At 33.1% G+C, this 17,344-nt stretch overlaps 2 protein-coding genes across 2 annotated transcripts; one reads left to right on the top strand and one right to left on the bottom strand.

Annotated features, from left to right (window-relative positions):
* The first annotated feature begins 403 nt into the window (after positions 1-403).
* Positions 404-5,856, top strand: LOC112765495 (CBL-interacting serine/threonine-protein kinase 8). Its single transcript, XM_025811395.3, has 14 exons — positions 404-1,229; positions 1,337-1,399; positions 1,894-1,965; positions 2,056-2,163; positions 2,249-2,323; positions 2,411-2,464; positions 2,570-2,695; positions 3,170-3,259; positions 3,879-4,001; positions 4,482-4,601; positions 4,871-4,987; positions 5,195-5,251; positions 5,337-5,411; positions 5,497-5,856. Exons 1-14 carry the CDS (start codon positions 1,071-1,073, stop codon positions 5,596-5,598), a joined length of 1,341 nt encoding a protein of 446 aa, XP_025667180.1. The 5' UTR covers positions 404-1,070; the 3' UTR covers positions 5,599-5,856.
* An 8,317-nt stretch (positions 5,857-14,173) lies between these two features.
* Positions 14,174-16,316, bottom strand: LOC112765073 (uncharacterized). The gene is made up of 2 exons (XM_025810937.3): positions 14,421-16,316; positions 14,174-14,331 (listed from the first exon to the last, which is right to left on the bottom strand). Exons 1-2 carry the CDS (start codon positions 16,191-16,193, stop codon positions 14,308-14,310), a joined length of 1,797 nt encoding a protein of 598 aa, XP_025666722.1. The 5' UTR covers positions 16,194-16,316; the 3' UTR covers positions 14,174-14,307.
* Between the last annotated feature and the right edge of the window lie 1,028 nt (positions 16,317-17,344).

Here is a 17,344-nt window from a genome sequence, read left to right as displayed (position 1 = left end):
GATTAATAGAATTTATTGTTTTTGGTCAATACTTCATTATCAGTTAAATTCATTTAGTCTAACAATTCAACAATATATTTTTAATGTAACTTTTAAATATTATTGATTAACTGCAGATAAAAATAATAAATTTTACTAACATTTTAGTATTTTTTTTTAAATATAGACATATTTTATCTATTTATATAGTAAATATATATATTTTTAAAATATAAAATTAAAATTCTTTAGCTCTTCTATTAAAATTCTTTTACTACATTCAATATTATTCCAAAGTTAAATTTTTATGTTTATTAATTAAAAAAATTAATTTTATTCTTAACCAATATCATTAGAAAAATACAAAGCAAAGTAATTATCCAATACTAGATATAAAGCACTCAAAATTCAAAAGAAGTGAACTAAAATTAGGAGCTCGAATCCCCAAGATTTCAGTTAGGAAAAAAAAAAAGGTGCCAATTAAAATCCCAAAATCTCAACCTGGTTTTGAATCAATGTACTGATGTGATGTGTCTCCAATAAGGTTCACAGAGTGTTCAGTATCAGCTTCAACCTTCACTCACACACTACTTATCACTTATCATCATCACCAACATCATGCTTCTCCTTTGCTTTTACCCACAAAATAAAAAGAGAAACAAACTTCAAATTAATTTTCTAACATTAAATGTAATGTTCCCACTTCCCACTCCACTTGCCAGCTTAGCCTTCACACTTTTTATTCTTATAAAGAAAAACAAAAAACAAAAAACAAAAACCAATTTCATTGTTTCTTCTTTCTGTTGCTTTTCTCTTCTTCAACCTGTAAATTTCCTCTTAAAAAATATTAAAAAAAAAAAGGTGTTTATATCATATTCCTTTGGTTTCAATTTCATGACCTACTTACTACCCAACCTACTTGCCGTCATCTGATTCTTCTCCCATCAATCAATTTTATTCATTCAAAAAAAAAAAAAAAAAAAACAGAATCTCGCTATTCCACGCATCAGTTCGAACTTAAAGAAGCGCGAAGCAATGGTGAAAAAGTGAGAAATTAAAGAAGAAGAAGAAGAAGAAGAAGAAGAAGAGCGATGGTGGTTAGGAAAGTAGGGAAGTACGAGATAGGGAGGACGATTGGGGAAGGAACCTTCGCGAAGGTGAAGTTCGCTCAGAACACTGAGACCGGTGAGAGCGTCGCCATGAAAGTTCTTGACCGCGCCACAATCATCAAGCACAGCATGGTGGACCAGGTACACTCTTTTTTCTTCTGATCCACTCTATTTTTCACCTTGTTATTAAGATTTGATTTGAAACTTTTTATTATTATTATTATTGTTATCATTCCGTAATTGTGCAGATCAAGAGGGAGATTTCTATTATGAAGCTAGTGAGGCATCCCTATGTTGTTCGCTTGCATGAGGCATGTGACGATTTCTGCAACTTTCTATCTGATTTCTATCTAATTATATAAGTTATGCTCCGTATCATGATTAATTATCATAGATAAGAGTTTAGAAGTATCTTAAGGCGCCAATGAGTAATAGCTCAAATGGCATAGACTCTACATACTCAATTAAGAGGTTGCTTTCCAAATTTTGAGCCAATGAGTAATAGCTCAAATGGCATAGATTCCCCATACTCAATTAAGAGGTTGCGTTGCGGGTTTGAGTCTCCTATCTTTAGTAAAAAAAAAAAAAAAAAAAAGAAAAAAAAAAAGAAATATCTTAAGGCATGTATAGATTTTGTTTTTCAGTTGTTTTTTAATATATGTTATTTGATTGCTTGGACTTTGGAGAGAGGAATGAAATGGAAACATATTGTGATTTGATAAGCCATTGTGGTGTTTCTCTTGTTATCTGTCATGAGTCATGACCCTTATGTTCTTCATTCTGTTGTAAATTTTTTTTTTTTCAGGTTCTAGCAAGCAGAACGAAGATTTATATCATATTGGAGTTCATTACAGGTGGTGAATTGTTCGATAAAATTGTGAGTAGCGCAAGAGCGTCCCTCTTTGCCATATATTTGCTTAATTACCATATATGGTATTGGTGATGATGAATATAAATAATTTTGCAGATACATCATGGACGTCTTAGCGAGGCTGAAGCTAGAAGATATTTCCAACAGCTTATTGATGGCGTAGATTATTGCCACAGCAAGGGAGTCTATCACAGAGATTTGAAGGTTGGTGGTGTTGAGTTGGATCAGGAAATTTTTTGCTCATCCTAATCATGATTCCTTCTAAATTTTTTGTTTTCACCTTGTGCAGCCAGAGAATCTTTTACTTGATTCACAAGGCAATATAAAAATTTCAGATTTTGGTTTAAGCGCATTACCAGAACAGGTGAGCTTGTTATCTAGTAGTTTTCATGTATGACTTCCGTACATGTAGATGAATTGATACCAATGACCTTGGTGAATTTCTTCTTAGGGTGTGAGTCTCCTTCGGACAACTTGTGGCACTCCAAACTATGTAGCCCCCGAGGTAAAACACAGCAGTGCTTGATGTTTGGTTAAATTTCAGTTTCAGTCATGTGCAGATACTAACTATTCTTATGTTGGGTTCTGTTTTTTGAATTTGTGAGCTTAGGTACTCAGTCACAAGGGTTACAATGGTGCTGTGGCAGATGTTTGGTCCTGTGGGGTTATCCTCTATGTCCTATTGGCTGGATACCTTCCCTTTGATGAGCTTGATCTAACCACCTTATACAGTAAGGTATAAATTCAAACTTGTTAAATATATATTTTTCAATTTTGACTAGATTGAACTGTAGTAAAAATATTTGTCTTAAATATTTATTTTGCTCGTAGTCGCATTCATCAGTTAGTATTATCTAGAAATTTAGGATGATAAACATAGTAATGCCTGATTTTTTCTGGATGAACTTCTTAGCAAATATCATTTTTGTATTTTGTTTGGATGTAAATTTGGGTCGATCTGTTTATTCACTTTGTATTTTAGGAGTGCTAGAGCAGCAATTAGTGGGGGCTGGAAACAAATATTTTTCATCTATAGTAGTCTTTTCTCCATCATTTGATAGGTGCTAACTGCAGTAGTGTCAGGCTACAAAGTTTTTGTAGCTACCTCTTCTCTTCTCAAGCAGAAGCAAGAGTGTTTTTCATCAAATAAGATGTCGGATTGTTAGTAATGCTAATGAACTTTCCTTGGTTTTCTTGTTAACTCTTGCAGATTAATAAAGCAGACTTTTCATGCCCTTCTTGGTTTCCTGTAGGGGCAAAATCATTGATATGTAGAATTTTGGACACAAATCCTGAAACGGTGAGTATTGGTTGCAAAGATTAGTTGTGACTGTCTATTACAAAATGAATGTTGTATGACCACAGAGCAGAAATAATTGAGTCTTTGATGTGGTTGATATTTTGATGCTAAGCATCTGAACAAATTGTGATGATGTGTAGTTCACAATCCTATGTGTGATTGTGATTTATAGGACTGTTTTCCTTTAATAGTAAATCCAATTGTGGAAAAGTTCGGAATTTTATTGAAACTTGAAAGCATCTAATAGCCTGCAATTGATTCTTCAGTTGTAGGCGTGACATGACATGTTATGACCTTATTATTTCTCTCCATTTGGATATTAAAATGAGATGATTTTAGTATTTTTCACTAGTACTGATGGGCAGAATGATGTTTATAGTAAATGCAAATATAATAATTCCGAAGCTATGTTTCGCCCTTTATTTCATGATCCTTTTCTCAAGTACTAACACCTCATGTGGAGGTACATGCTTCATTCGTTCTTGAAGTTCAGAAACTTCTTGGGTTATACATGTAATGCTTAGCCAACTAATACCATCTTTCTGATGGGCTTAAGTCTCACCTCTGTTTCAAGATCCTGGTTGTTTCTGATAATTCTGTTTACCTCTCGCGTTTGCAGCGTATAACCATAGAACAAATAAGAAACGATGAATGGTTTCAGAGGGGATACGTTCCAGTCAGCCTTCAGGAGCATGAAGATGTAAATCTGGATGACATAAATGCTGCTTTTGATGATGCCGAGGTCTATCATTCCTTTATGCTTTATCTTCAGTTTGTCTTATAGGATTTTTATTCATTTATTTAAATTATTCTGTCTTCATTTCCAACCCATTCATTCAGCTTATTTTGTGTTTGAAGAATCATGTATGAATCCTAAGAGGCATATCAAAGAACCCAAAACACTAACAATTAACAAACAATAATAAACTAAAACTGAATTATGTTATTCCTGGAAAACCATTCTATTACATGTCAATATGAAATCATGAAAACTCTACTGCAGACGACATGAATATATAACGCAGAAGAAAGGAATATTAAGTTAAGGGAAGCTTAGGGCATCCAAATTGCATGCAATACAAGTATTAGTACAAGTATTGCCGTTTTTCACATTGTGTCCCTGCTCTTTAGTTACGGACACTAGCTTATTTTTTCCCAGTTGAGTTCATATGGTGATTATCTTCCCAGCTTTGCTGACATGCTGTTTATTTTGTCATTGAAGGAAGAGAGAGATATTCGTCAAAGCCATAATGAGGACATGGGTCCCTTATTGCTTAATGCATTTGACTTGATCATTCTATCTCAAGGCTTAAACCTCGCATCAATGTTTGACAAGGGACAGGTACTTAATAATGTCTTTCTGTGTGCTATGAGGCTCAATCATCATATCTCGACATGCTCAAATAACAGCCCATATAATATTGCCCTCCCAAGGGTAGTTTGCATAATAATAGATGTAACCGTTACCTTGTTAAGACACGCTAGGACGAAAAATACATTCTCTCACTTTGGATATTCTGTCATTTAAAGATCTAAGACTCACTTATTTTTTTCCCTTCATATGTAGTGGTAGAACAATTATTTTATTTTGTTGGACTGATATTGTCACAGGGCTCTCTTAAGCATCACACACGTTTTATATCTCAAAAGCCAGCAAAGGTGGTTTTATCAAGTATGGAAGTTGTGGCCCAATCAATGGGATTTAAGACGCATATTCGCAACTTTAAGGTTGGTAACCTGTGATCTGCATAACTGATAACAACTATATCTCCCTCTTGCTTCCACTTCTTTTGTTGCTCTGGTTTTGTTTGCATCATTTTGCTCAATCATGTATGAATGCAATTGTAAACTTTTAGCATCTGGTGTCATTTTAACTTGAATTAGATGTCACTGAGGTTATTCTGCAGCTGAAGTGATATTGTTATGAAATTTCAGATGAGAATAGAGGGTGTCTCAGCAAATAAAACATCTTTTTTCTCGGTTATTCTGGAGGTACGTATCGATGCATCTAACAGAATTTTGAATGTATGTAAACATTTCAACCAGCAAAATAATAATACATTTGTCTTGGTTAAAGGTTTTTGAGGTGGCTCCCACATTTTATATGGTGGACATTCAGAATGCAGCTGGAGATGCTGGCGAATATCTCAATGTCAGTTTTCCGAAACCTCATTATGTTGATTGCTTTAGTTCAATTTTATTCATGACAGGAAGTTTCACACTCTTCTGTCTTGCAGTTTTACAAGAGTTTTTGCGGCAATCTTGACGATATAATCTGGAAACCACCTCATGAAGCAAGCAAATCAAGGATCTCTAAGACTAAAAGCAAAAGGCGATAGTTTCATCCGTTGTAATACCTTCCTCTTTGATTGTAAAAAAAGGAAGAGGGGGAGGGGGTGTATTCATAGTTATAGAACATCAACTTCTCTCACAATTGAGAGTTATAGTGTTATAGATTATATGTTTATATGTTTGTAGAGAATAATTTCTATTAGTTGACAGTGTGTCATTGCATAGAAATTATTCTTTATGTTTTTTATCGATCATTCGATCTAGAATCGCTGGTTTTCAGTAAATCTTTATTGTTTGGTTTCTTAGTCCTACTTCTAAAATTCCTCCTCTTGAGAAATTCGAGAATGGAAGCTTTTTTTTTTTTCCCATCTCCCAGAAGAGTGTATGCAATGTTTGTGGCCATTAGTTTGGTTTGATACATTATAGATAGATCTCTCTTGGCACTTAATTTCCTCCATTTACCAAGCTTAAATTGACCTGAGATTTTGTGTGGAACCGAAAAGTACTGAAACATTTTGAATGAATTTGGCGTCAGGTTCTTAGTAGTAGTAGTAAGTTGGATACTAGAAAGCAAACGGTCATGTTGTGTTGAAATATGAATGTCATGACATGAAGATTCGACTAAATTTTTATATTGGTTGTCGAAGATCTAACACAACCCTCCTCCTTTATCTGGGTTTGGGACCGACTATGTACCGCAAGTGTAACATAGACGGAGTTTGTTGAAATATAAATGAAAGAAAAGAAAAAGAGAAGCCTTTTGATCATTTGAACATGATACTTTATTTCAACATATATCAGATTACTTTTACATCCTACTGCAGACTTTCTTCTAAAACCAAAACTTTTGTTTTCTACTACTAAATTAATACTTTATTTCAACATATATCTGATTATAGGGGCTCTGGTGCATCTGTGATTTGGGTTCTTCTTGTGCTTCTTGGATGGACTGCCAGTATGCCGCTGGCCGCCGGCTTTGGCTTCGGCTTCCGCAGTAAACATCAAGTCTTAAATTACTGTTGTTGTAATCTTCAACTATATATTTTGTGTTAAAGAAATGGTAGCAACTTAAGATGTAAAATGTTCCGTGAACAATTCATTTCAACTACACTACTAAACATATAAAAGATGTGCAATTTAAACTTTGATATATGTATTTTGCATTATTTTTAGTTAGTTAAGTGAAGTCTATCTTCGCCGATGAGTAATAGTTCAAATGGTATAGTCTCCCCATACTCAATTAAAAGGTTGCGGGTTCGAGTCTCCTATCTTTGGTAAAAAAAAAAAAAAAAAGTGAAGTCTATCTTCACCTCTTATATTTGCATAAACATAAATTTTAATATATCGCAGTTTGATGATAAACTGGTAATTAAAACAAATAAATTTTACTTATTTTATTTTAAGTTATATGGATGGGCTAATTTGCTAAACTTGTACTACAAGTAGTTATATGGTTGACTTTACTAAATACATTTACTATAAGTAAAAAATAATTCAAAAATTTAATATTTACTCATCTACTATTTTATCTGTGGAAGGCTAAATAAAAGTTGTTCAAACCGAATTTTAAACATAGTAAGCTCGTATTAGCAACTAGCAAAGAAAAAAAAATGACCCCCCAAAAAAAAATAGCAAAGAAAAGACTTGGCTATTGTTGTTATTTGGACCACTCAAATTCCACACGTCTTGCTAATGACCAAACATTGGGTTCATGTCCATCCATCTCTGTAGCAATCGTTACATGAAAATGTCATTTCTCTAGTTTAGACCTTGTTGCTAGTGGGATATGCTTTAGAAATAGAAATATGGTTGCGTTTGTTTTTGAGAATAGGATAGGACAAAACACTGAGAACAAGATATGAGAGACAGAGACAAAATTTTGTATTCTTGTATTCTGTTTAGTGATAAACTAAAACAAATTTTAAAAATCAAATTTATTCTCATTTTTTTTATTCAAAAAATTTGAGATGAAAAATATAATAATAAAAAATTATAATTATAAAAATCTAACAAGAATAATGAAAGAAAAAATAAAAAATAAGCTGTGTCCCTTGTTAGTGTCTCCGTGTTCTTTCTGTCGGATGGACACAAAATACATTAATTCAGTGTCCCTGGATACATTGCCTCTGTTTATGTCTCCTTTGTCAAATATAATTTTGTGTTTCTATGTCCTGTCTTGTCTCTGTAAACAAACGCACCATATAGGAACATTGAATAAGCTAAGGGAGATTTATGAGTATTTATGGCATTTATCTAAGGGCGAAACTCTGCCAAAATTGTGTCAATTGAAAATTTTTTAGGTTGTGACCGTGAGGCTGTGAGCCTGATAATGGAAGGGTATACGACTTATATAGCCAGTATTGAGGACGTAAATTAAACAAAAAGTCAAAAACAATATCTGTATACTAAAAATCAATTATCAAATTAATCATTGTGTAATTAAATTAATAGTAATCAGCTTTCTACTTTATTTCACTAAAAATATTAGTCTCCAGACTATTTTTCTTTTGTCTTTTTTTTTGTCTGTATGATAATAAAAGTAGTGATATATCTTAATATTGTAATTTTTAGTATTTTTTAAAATTGTAAAAGATATACAAATCAGAAAATCTAATTTTTGTACTTCAATTTTTTTTTATTTTTTAACAGAAATCTCTCGATCTAATTTCTATACCTCTCACAAATCGGATGGTTTGATTTCTTCTTCTCTAATTAAACGGTTTTACATTTGAGAGTAACACTCCAATAGTCTACATTTCAAAAAAATACCATTTGCTACTCCAATATCAAAAACAAAAAGTGTATATTATTTGGTCAAGCAACCAATTTCGTCCTTCTCTACACTCCTTTACGTATTTTATTGGAACAGAGAAATGTCCCTATAGAACCAAACTTTTGCCCAACATAAAACTGGAATGGTTGTTTCTTCCACTGTAAACAGTCTCAACACTAAGATTTTGTTTGGATGGAAGAAATTAAGTCAAAGAAAATAAGTGAAAAAGAAAGAAAAATGGAGTGAAAATTCATTTGTTTGGATGAAGAAAAATGTATATAATTAATTTTCTTTTATTTTTTTCTACTAGAGCCAATTTTTGGTGTAGATTATATATATTCCTATTTTATCAAAGAGTTTTACATGGAAGAATTGATATCTCAAAAAAAATCTTATAATAAAAATTTAGATTTTTCACCATAAATTCTATATATTAAAATTTTCTAACTCATCATGTTAATGTTTTTATTGTGACCCACCCAACCATAAAAAAAACTATCTGCAAAAGATTCTAATAATTGGTAAAAGGTGGAATGAAGTGTGATAGATTTTAAAATGCTTATTGTAACAGCCTAGATTATCGGCTAGTACGATTTTGTCCATTTTGGCACACAAGACTTCACGGTTTTGTCTTTAATGATAGGGATAATAGTCGAAACCTCTCATACTCACTCGTCAAAACGGGTCATATTAAGGAGAGGTATTCACACCCTTATAAGACATGCTTCGTTTCCTCCCCAATCGATGTGGGACCTTACAATCCACCCCTAAGGGAGTCCAGCGCCCTCGCTGACACATCGATCCGGGCTCCAGCTTTAATACCATCTGTAACAACCCAAACCACCCGCTAGCACGATATTGTCCGCTTTAGCACACAAGGTCTCACGATTTTGCCTTTGACGAGTGAGTGTGAGGGATTTTGGCTATCATCTCTATCGTCAAAGACAAAACTATAAAGTCTTGTGTGCCAAAGCGGACAATATCGTACTAGGGGGTGGTTTGGGCGGTTACACTTACTCTTAATAAAGGGAAATAGGGAATGCTGCTAAACATTTTGTGATGCTACTTGAAAATCAACTACAACTAACTATAAGTAGATTTTCTTATTTTCCTATTTGAACTTGAATATAGAAAAACTTGAAACATGATTAATAAGTAATATAACGCTCTAAAAAGAAGTTACACATATATAAACAAATATATTGTCACCTAACCTTAATAAACCTTATTTATCATTGCTCGAGCGACTTAAGAATTGAAACTTATTTGAAGAAGCAGCATATCTAGCAGAAAATCCATGGCGCAACGATTCTTCGTCGTCCTCCACGCAACCCTCGTCGAAGTTTTGAGCATAGCTTAAAGGGTCATACCTAAAACCACCGACGGATTTGTAAGCGCCGGCCGATCTCTTCCTCCATGGAAGCTTAAACTTGAGACGCCCGAAACATGAAAGCAACCCTCCTTCTACTTTGCTTCTTGGAGTTGAAGATGATGAACTATTTCTCTCCATGGCTTGAGATAATTGCTACCTTCATCGAATGAGTTTATTTTTTGGCTCTTGTCTTGTTCCAAGCTTCCAACACTTCTATTTTATGCTATGGATTTTAGTGTGTGGTAGAAAAGGTATTATTTAAGCAGAAAATCTCATAGCATTCCGCGTGTTTATTTTTTATTAATTATTAAATTATTCTTCCACCTTACTCTATGACAACAATAAAAAAAAATCTCGTGACCCATAAATTCATCCTAACAAAATATCCATTTATTTGTTTTTATCTTTTTTAAGTCAATGCTATGATATTATAATAAAATTATAATTAAATTTATGTATTTTGTTGGACTGAATTTATAAGTTAGGAGACTTTTTTATTGTTGTTGTAGATTAAGGTGAAAGAGTAGTTTAATATTAATAAATAATAATTAATAATGCAAAGGAATATATATCAAACAATATAACTTTGTCGTGATGGATTGGTCCATATTGTAATATGAAGAGAATCTTAGTGTAAATGGGTACAGTATATGATTTTTAAGCTTTTGGTAAAACGTGCGGAGGATATAAATTTGTTCTTGATCAATAAGAAAAAGTTGAAAGGAAGAAAATAATTCATCATAGATGCATAATATCACTTTAGTTTGATTGTAGTAAATACAATCCCCAATGGTTAGGTTGATTAAGATAGTAAACAACTTTGATTTTATGATTCATATTTCATAGCAAAATCTATATTATATAAATTTACCTTTTTTTTTTTTACTATATAACATACTTAATATCTTGACTTATATCAAATTTATTGTTATTAGGATAAAGTATATTTTTTATTTTTGAAGTTTGTTAAAATTTTTAAAAATATTTCTAAATTGTATTTTATTTCAATCTTGTCCTAAAACTTTTTTATTTGCATCAAATATAGTCATGACGGTTATTTTTTCAAAAAATTTAGTAACAATTTCATAAGAGCATCTTTCAACACAAATAAACCAGACATAGTTATCACGTATTATTATTGAATTGACCCTAAACTTTTTAAAAATTTAGCTGTTTAAGATATATTTGATGCAAGTTGAAAACTTCAGAGACAAAAATTGAAGCAAAATAAAACTTATGAATATTTTTAAAATTTTTAACAAACTTCAAATACAAAAAAATATACTTTACCCTTATTATTATCTACATTTAACTTATAAAAGATGGATTAATAGACAGGTTAATGTCTAATAATAACAATAATAATAATATTGCTTTTTATATTGCCTATAATAAATATGTTAATGCCTATTAATATACTAATCATGAATTCATAATAATGAAAATAATGAAGATTATTGCTGACTAATGGGTTACTGCATTTTAAACTCCCAATACTTATTTAAACAGACTAGTGAGTTAATCACTAAACCAATGCATCTTGGTTACTATTTGCAATTTATAGGCACATTCTTATGTGAATGCTTCAACATTGAATATAATTGATAATGGTGGTTGAAGTTGAAACTAGTCTCGCTTGCACAAGAAATAAGAAAGAGACTTGCTTGTTTCATCATGGCGGGTGGGGCAATGATTCTGATGTTTTAGAAAAGAATATTCCTAGCAGACAAAAATTGTGCCCAAGCTCATTTGGCTTACGAAATTGTGACTGTACTTTGATTTTTATTTTATATACAGAATTAATTAATGCACACATTTCTCCCTTTAAGTACAGTGAGATATCTACATCTACGTGGAACCCGTCATGTTCCTCACCTATCTGAAAATGTGAGTTAAATGTTTGAGGGAGGAAAAAAAATATATTTATACAAGTACTAGGTGATAATTAGAGCAAATAGTTTGTAATTCTAAACATACTTGTAACTTTTTAGAAGGAAAATTAAGATGAGATAGGAAAAAGAAGAAGTTAAGAATTTGTGCATAAAACTCTAAACCTTTTGTGACTTGTAATGAAAATTATCTAACAATTTTGAGATTCATTAGCATAAACACTTAAGTGTGTGTTAGTTGGGAGCTAACAATTAATCATTAATCTGTCGGAGTTTACCACAATTTGGGTATTAGTAGACAACATTTTTCTTTTTGGTTCACCAGAATTTTATTGATTAGAAATTTAATGCCTAGTTTCCTACATCCATAGTTACAAGCAACAACAAACCTTTTTTTATCTATAGTATCCCTCATCCCGACAGGTCAAAATTAATCTATTACGGATCAAAACTCCATTTAAGGGTTTGCTGTTGGCCAATAAATTACTGCATGTACAATGCAAAATTCGAACTCTCAACACTTGTTTAAGCGGACTAGTGAGTTAATCACTAGACTAACTCAAGTTGATTAAAGCAACAACAAACCTAAACCTTGCTTCACCGCACCAAATCTGTTTCTATACATAAGTCTTTCAAGTTTGAGAATTCTACATGACCCATATCTTTAAGTTTTCATATTACCAAGTGAACTACAAATTACACATCTCTCAAACTTGAATAAGGTCTAATTTGGATAAACAGTTTAATTAAGCTCCTTTTGAAAAAATAGCTTAAATAATAAATAATTATATTAAAAATAATTTATAAATAAATTATTTTTTATTTGAATTTTTAGTTTTAAAAGTACTTATTTTAAAAGAAATGTGATAAAAAAAATTATCATGAGAGAAGTCATTATTTTTAACTAATCTATAAAGTCCTAAATAACTTCTTAGAAAACTCCTAAATAACTTCTTAGAAAACTGCAATTTGGTTTTGAAAATTGCACCAGATATTAATACTACTAAAAAAATTACTTTTGAAACTTCTCAAACGGACCTTAAATCATTTTGGCCCTTATTTTGTTTTCCACAAAACCCCAAAAGAACACACTAAATACATTTCTACCCTATCACCACTCCTGTGTAACTCTGACAGTTTGAAGCTGCCTTTGCCGTCAACAGGAAGCCGGTGCATAAAGTTGGAAGGAGTTGACGACATGGAAGGATCCGCAGGATAAAGCTAGACTGCATCAGGCTAGTGGCAGTGTTTCGGCTCTCTAGATATGATGACTCGACAAAAAAAAAAAAAACTAGAAATGGAAGAAAGGAAAGCTCGCAAATGGATAGTGACAAAGAAGAATATGGAAGAAGAGAAAGAAGGAGATGCTGAGAGATGTCGATGAACAGAAAAATGGGGGAGAGGAGCCGCCGGCAAAAAAGATAAGCAACGGCGGCCCCTCAAACCGTAGTCCTCCGGACTTGTGGTGTTTTAGGCCATGGGTAGTAGCCGAAACCTAACCCGGCCTACCATTTCAAAAAATGTGACGTTGTGATAATTTGGATTTGAATGACAAGTGCTCACCAACTAAAATAAAAAGGATGATAATACCAAAAGTAAAAAAAGAGGGCATAAAATGATCATATCCAGTTCTTTTTTTCTTACATGGATGCTTACACTTGTCTAGGATTACAATCACGGCTATCCAACACTCATCTTCCCACAATTCCAAAAGAATAAAATATAAGAGAATCTTGTATCTACAACCCCAAATTGAGGCATCAAAGTCTTACTATTTCTCATCAAGTCATACCAATTGCCAATTGCCAACCAAACTGACCTTTTTTTGTGTGTATACTATAATTCCTAGATATTTTATACCTCCATATCTTAAACCTTTACATATACTAACTCATATATACCCTTGAAATACAAATTCCAGTTTGATTTTCCAAGCCATCTAACTTGTTCTTCATTCATCTCATACAACCTATAGTTATAGTACAACCTATACGTACTACTAGTCTACTACAAACCAATAGTATTCCTTATGATTAAGGGAAAAAAATTGCACATCAATAAGTGAGTAACAATAACATAATATAATAACATTTGACAAATAAACTAGTACAATATTAAAATCGGATGGCCTAGTTAAATGAAGATACAGAGAGAGGGAAAAAAAGAAAAACGGCAAACAAGATGGATAAAGCTATTTTCACAGATGACCAAATATGCAATGCTTCAATTGCAGACAACAAAAATTGCAAGAAGATCAAGACTGCCCCAGATATTTTAAAGTTGAATAAACATTTTCAAGCAGCAACAAAATTAATGTTTAGTTACCCCCATGCAAGATCAATTATGGTCTCTAGAATTGATTTGAAACAAGTGATTTTATTTTTATTTTTATTTTTATTTTTATTTTTACTTTTATTTTTTTGAACCTTTTGTCGGAATGACCCAATATAGACCACTTCACATTAACACTAAATCCCTAACTAAACAAATCTTACAAAAGCATAGACGAGTATGAACATGTTCTTTGGATTTAATCATCCAAAAAAGGAAAATATGCATAATGAAATTCAAAAAGATGCCTGAGCAAATATAAAAATATAATCTGACATAGCTATGTTTGGATTGAATTACATAATTAAAATTACCTCTACACAAAATTGAGATGCATTTCACTACGCCCTCAACCAGTCCCTCCTCAAAATCTTGATCCAAAAGTAGCTTGCTAACATGAAGGGGCTAACAAAATCTAAGTGCATAAACATTAATAGTTGTTATCTAAAAGTATATAACTACAACAGGTAAAATGCAATTTAATCGCTACATCTTAACTGCTACCTTTTCAACCGAACTTTTCTTAACCAATCCTCTGGAACTCAACTCGTTCAACAACTCCAAAGCTTCGTCAGCTAATCCTTCATAAGCAATGCCCTCTATAAGAATTGTATATGTAGTTTCAGTAGGTTTGCATCCTCTCTCTACCATATAAGCCAGAAAATCGATAGCGCGACTAGTTTGTTGAACCTTGCATAGCCCCAACATGACCGAATTGTAAGTAATAGCATTTGGCCTAATACCTAATCTCTCCAAGTCCCGGAAAATTTTGATAGCCTCGTCGACTTTCCCTTCCCGGCTGAGACCTCCGAGCAGTGAAGAGTAAGTAATTATATCAGGTTTAAGACCTTTTCTGCACATCTCTTCCAAGAGTTCCACAGCCAACTCCGTTTTCCCGGCCTTCGAAAGGCCATCAATAACCGTATTGTAAGTAATCAAAACAGGAGAGCATCCTTTGTGACTAAGTTGATTCAGTATCTCGACAGCAACATCCACCTTCCCATCTTTGCATAATGCTGTGAGTAAAGTATTATATGTCACTATATCAGGATAACAACCCCTAGACACCATTAGTTCCAAGTACTGAATTGCTCTATCCATCTTCTTTTCTTTACAAAAACCATGAAGCAATGGATTGTAACTCAAGGAATTCGGAATACAACCATGCTTTGGCATCTTCTCCAAGATATCGATCGCCCTACCCAACAATCCTTTCCGGCACAAGAAGTTGATCAAAATATTAAAAGTAACAACACTAGGGGCGCAACCCTTGCGAAGCATGTCGGATAACAGCCTCTCCGCATCCATCCATCTCCCGGTGCTACACATGCTCCGCAAAATAATGTTATGAGTAATCACATTCGGTTGGCAACCATATGATGGCATGTTATTCAAGAACTTAATCGCCTCGTCCAACCTGCCTTCCTTACAAATCCCATTGATAAGAACATTAAACGTGACAACATCCGGTTTGCATCCTCTGCTCCTCATCTCATCCAACAATTTCATCGCCTGGCCAACGCCACATTCTTTACAAGTCGCTTCAATCAAAATCGTGTAAGTTATCACATCTGGATAACACTCCCTCTGCAACTGCCTATCTAGAACTTCCATTGCCTGCTTCAATTTCCCACCATCACACAAACTACGCAAGATGGTGTTATAAGTAACCACATCCGGCGCCACGCTCATTCTCTCGAGCACCTGGAGTGCCTTATCTATCTCCCCTGACTTACAGTAACCACTAATCAACACATTGTAAGTTATAACATCAGGGACGGCGCCGGAATCCTCGAGTATCTCGAGGATCCTCGTCGCCTTCTTGGTCCTCCGAGCTCGGCAGAACCCTCGAATCAAAGTGGTGCAGGCAATTACATCAGGGATATCACCCTGGTAAGCCATGCGCTCAAGAAACCTAAGTCCTTCATCTAATTCCCCGTTCCTCACAAGCTTCCTCAGGTACTGGTTGTTCTCAAACTCCTCCAATGTTCTACAAGCTTCCACCGTTCCGTTCGATTCACCGTTCGGCGGCGCCACTGATCTTCCACCACCAAAATGGTGCAATTTACCGTTCGAAACCGCGAGAATGCGGTTATTACTATAACGGTTTCTTCTTCTAAGCTTAATGATGCAGTTAAGTTTTGCAAAGTTAATAGAAGGGCGAGAAAGGGTATTATTGTCCAAAACCCTACCTTTGAAGTTGGAGGAGGGTCTTGTGAGTTCTCTGTGCAAGTTGTGAAAAGAGAAGAACTGTTCGTGTGGTGCCACCAAATCCATCGCTTCAAGTTTGGAGAAGCAATTAGGGATATGAATGTAGTCTTCAGTTGCTTATCCTTATTCCTTTCTCTCCCTCTGCTTTGTTTAATTCCACTTTCTGCAATAGTGCAATACTAAGAGCATTCGTCACACTCTGTGTGTTTGGGCCTTGGGTTCGAGTTTTTGTACAATTAGGCTTCTTTATTTGTGCTTTTCCAAACAAACAAAATGTACATTCAGAATCTAAGCTTTTAGGACCAAAACGAAACAAAACGAAATCTAACAATGGAAACCCATGTCCAAAAAAAAAAAAAAAAAAACAATGGAAACCAAAAGTTAGCTGTTGCCCATTCGTTTAAAGGATAATACTCAAATTTGTTCTTGAAAAATCATCTATTTTTTAATGTAGAAATTCAGGTACAGTCGACTTCACGTGAAGTTGATATTTGAAAACCATTAGATGATTTGACTAAATTTTCATCTAACAGCTCTCAGATATCAACTTCACGTGAAGTCAACTTCACCTTTTTTCACCATTTTTTAAATTAGTATTTAAAAAATTAAATTAGTCGTATTAATCTCTAAAAAATAAAACATAAATCAAATTGGTCTTATATTAGATAATAATGTAGTAAGTTAATGTCACGTGTCCCAAAAAATTGGTTAATATGTCACGTCAGTAACAAATGACATCATCTAACATGTCATAAATTTATTTAGACTCCGATTAATCTCTAAAAATATACACGTAAGTCATTTTTATTTCTAAAATTTTAAAAATTATTTGAATTAATTTTTATATAAATCTTTCTTATTTTTTTCTTCATAATATTATAATTTTAATATTTCTTAATACTACTTAAAATTAGTATTATTTTTTAGACCTTAATAAACAAATTATGTCTACATAAAATAATAGATATAATTAAATATTACAAAAAAAATATAGAGAAAAATTATTTTAATTTAAATATTGCAATAATTTGATTATTTATTTTATATTGTCAGAAGAAAATTTTGTTTATTAGTAGAAAAAAACATTTAAAATTAGTAAAAAAAATCATTCAAAAGGAAGAAGGAAAAGAGCGACGCGACCTCCTTCTTCTTCGCTGGCCGTTTTGTCACGACCATCAATAAGGCAACAGCAATGGACGTGTGGCGATCTCCTCGGC

The sequence above is a fragment of the Arachis hypogaea genome, chromosome 17 (assembly GCF_003086295.3).
Source record: "Arachis hypogaea cultivar Tifrunner chromosome 17, arahy.Tifrunner.gnm2.J5K5, whole genome shotgun sequence".
In the NCBI taxonomy this organism is placed as follows: domain Eukaryota; kingdom Viridiplantae; phylum Streptophyta; class Magnoliopsida; order Fabales; family Fabaceae; genus Arachis; species Arachis hypogaea.
This window is presented reverse-complemented; position numbering and strand designations above follow the sequence as displayed.

Bases quoted from the DNA above. Each gene is read 5' to 3' on its own strand.
- LOC112765495 (XM_025811395.3), top strand. From the start codon at position 1,071: ATGGTGGTTAGGAAAGTAGGGAAGTACGAGATAGGGAGGACGATTGGG. The intron at 2,696-3,169 runs GTATAAATTCAA...TAACTCTTGCAG, and splicing joins TAACCACCTTATACAGTAAG to ATTAATAAAGCAGACTTTTC. The intron at 4,002-4,481 runs GTCTATCATTCC...TTGTCATTGAAG, and splicing joins CTGCTTTTGATGATGCCGAG to GAAGAGAGAGATATTCGTCA.
- LOC112765073 (XM_025810937.3), bottom strand. From the start codon at position 16,193: ATGGATTTGGTGGCACCACACGAACAGTTCTTCTCTTTTCACAACTTG. The intron at 14,332-14,420 runs GTAGCAGTTAAG...TTATGCACTTAG, and splicing joins AGAAAAGTTCGGTTGAAAAG to ATTTTGTTAGCCCCTTCATG.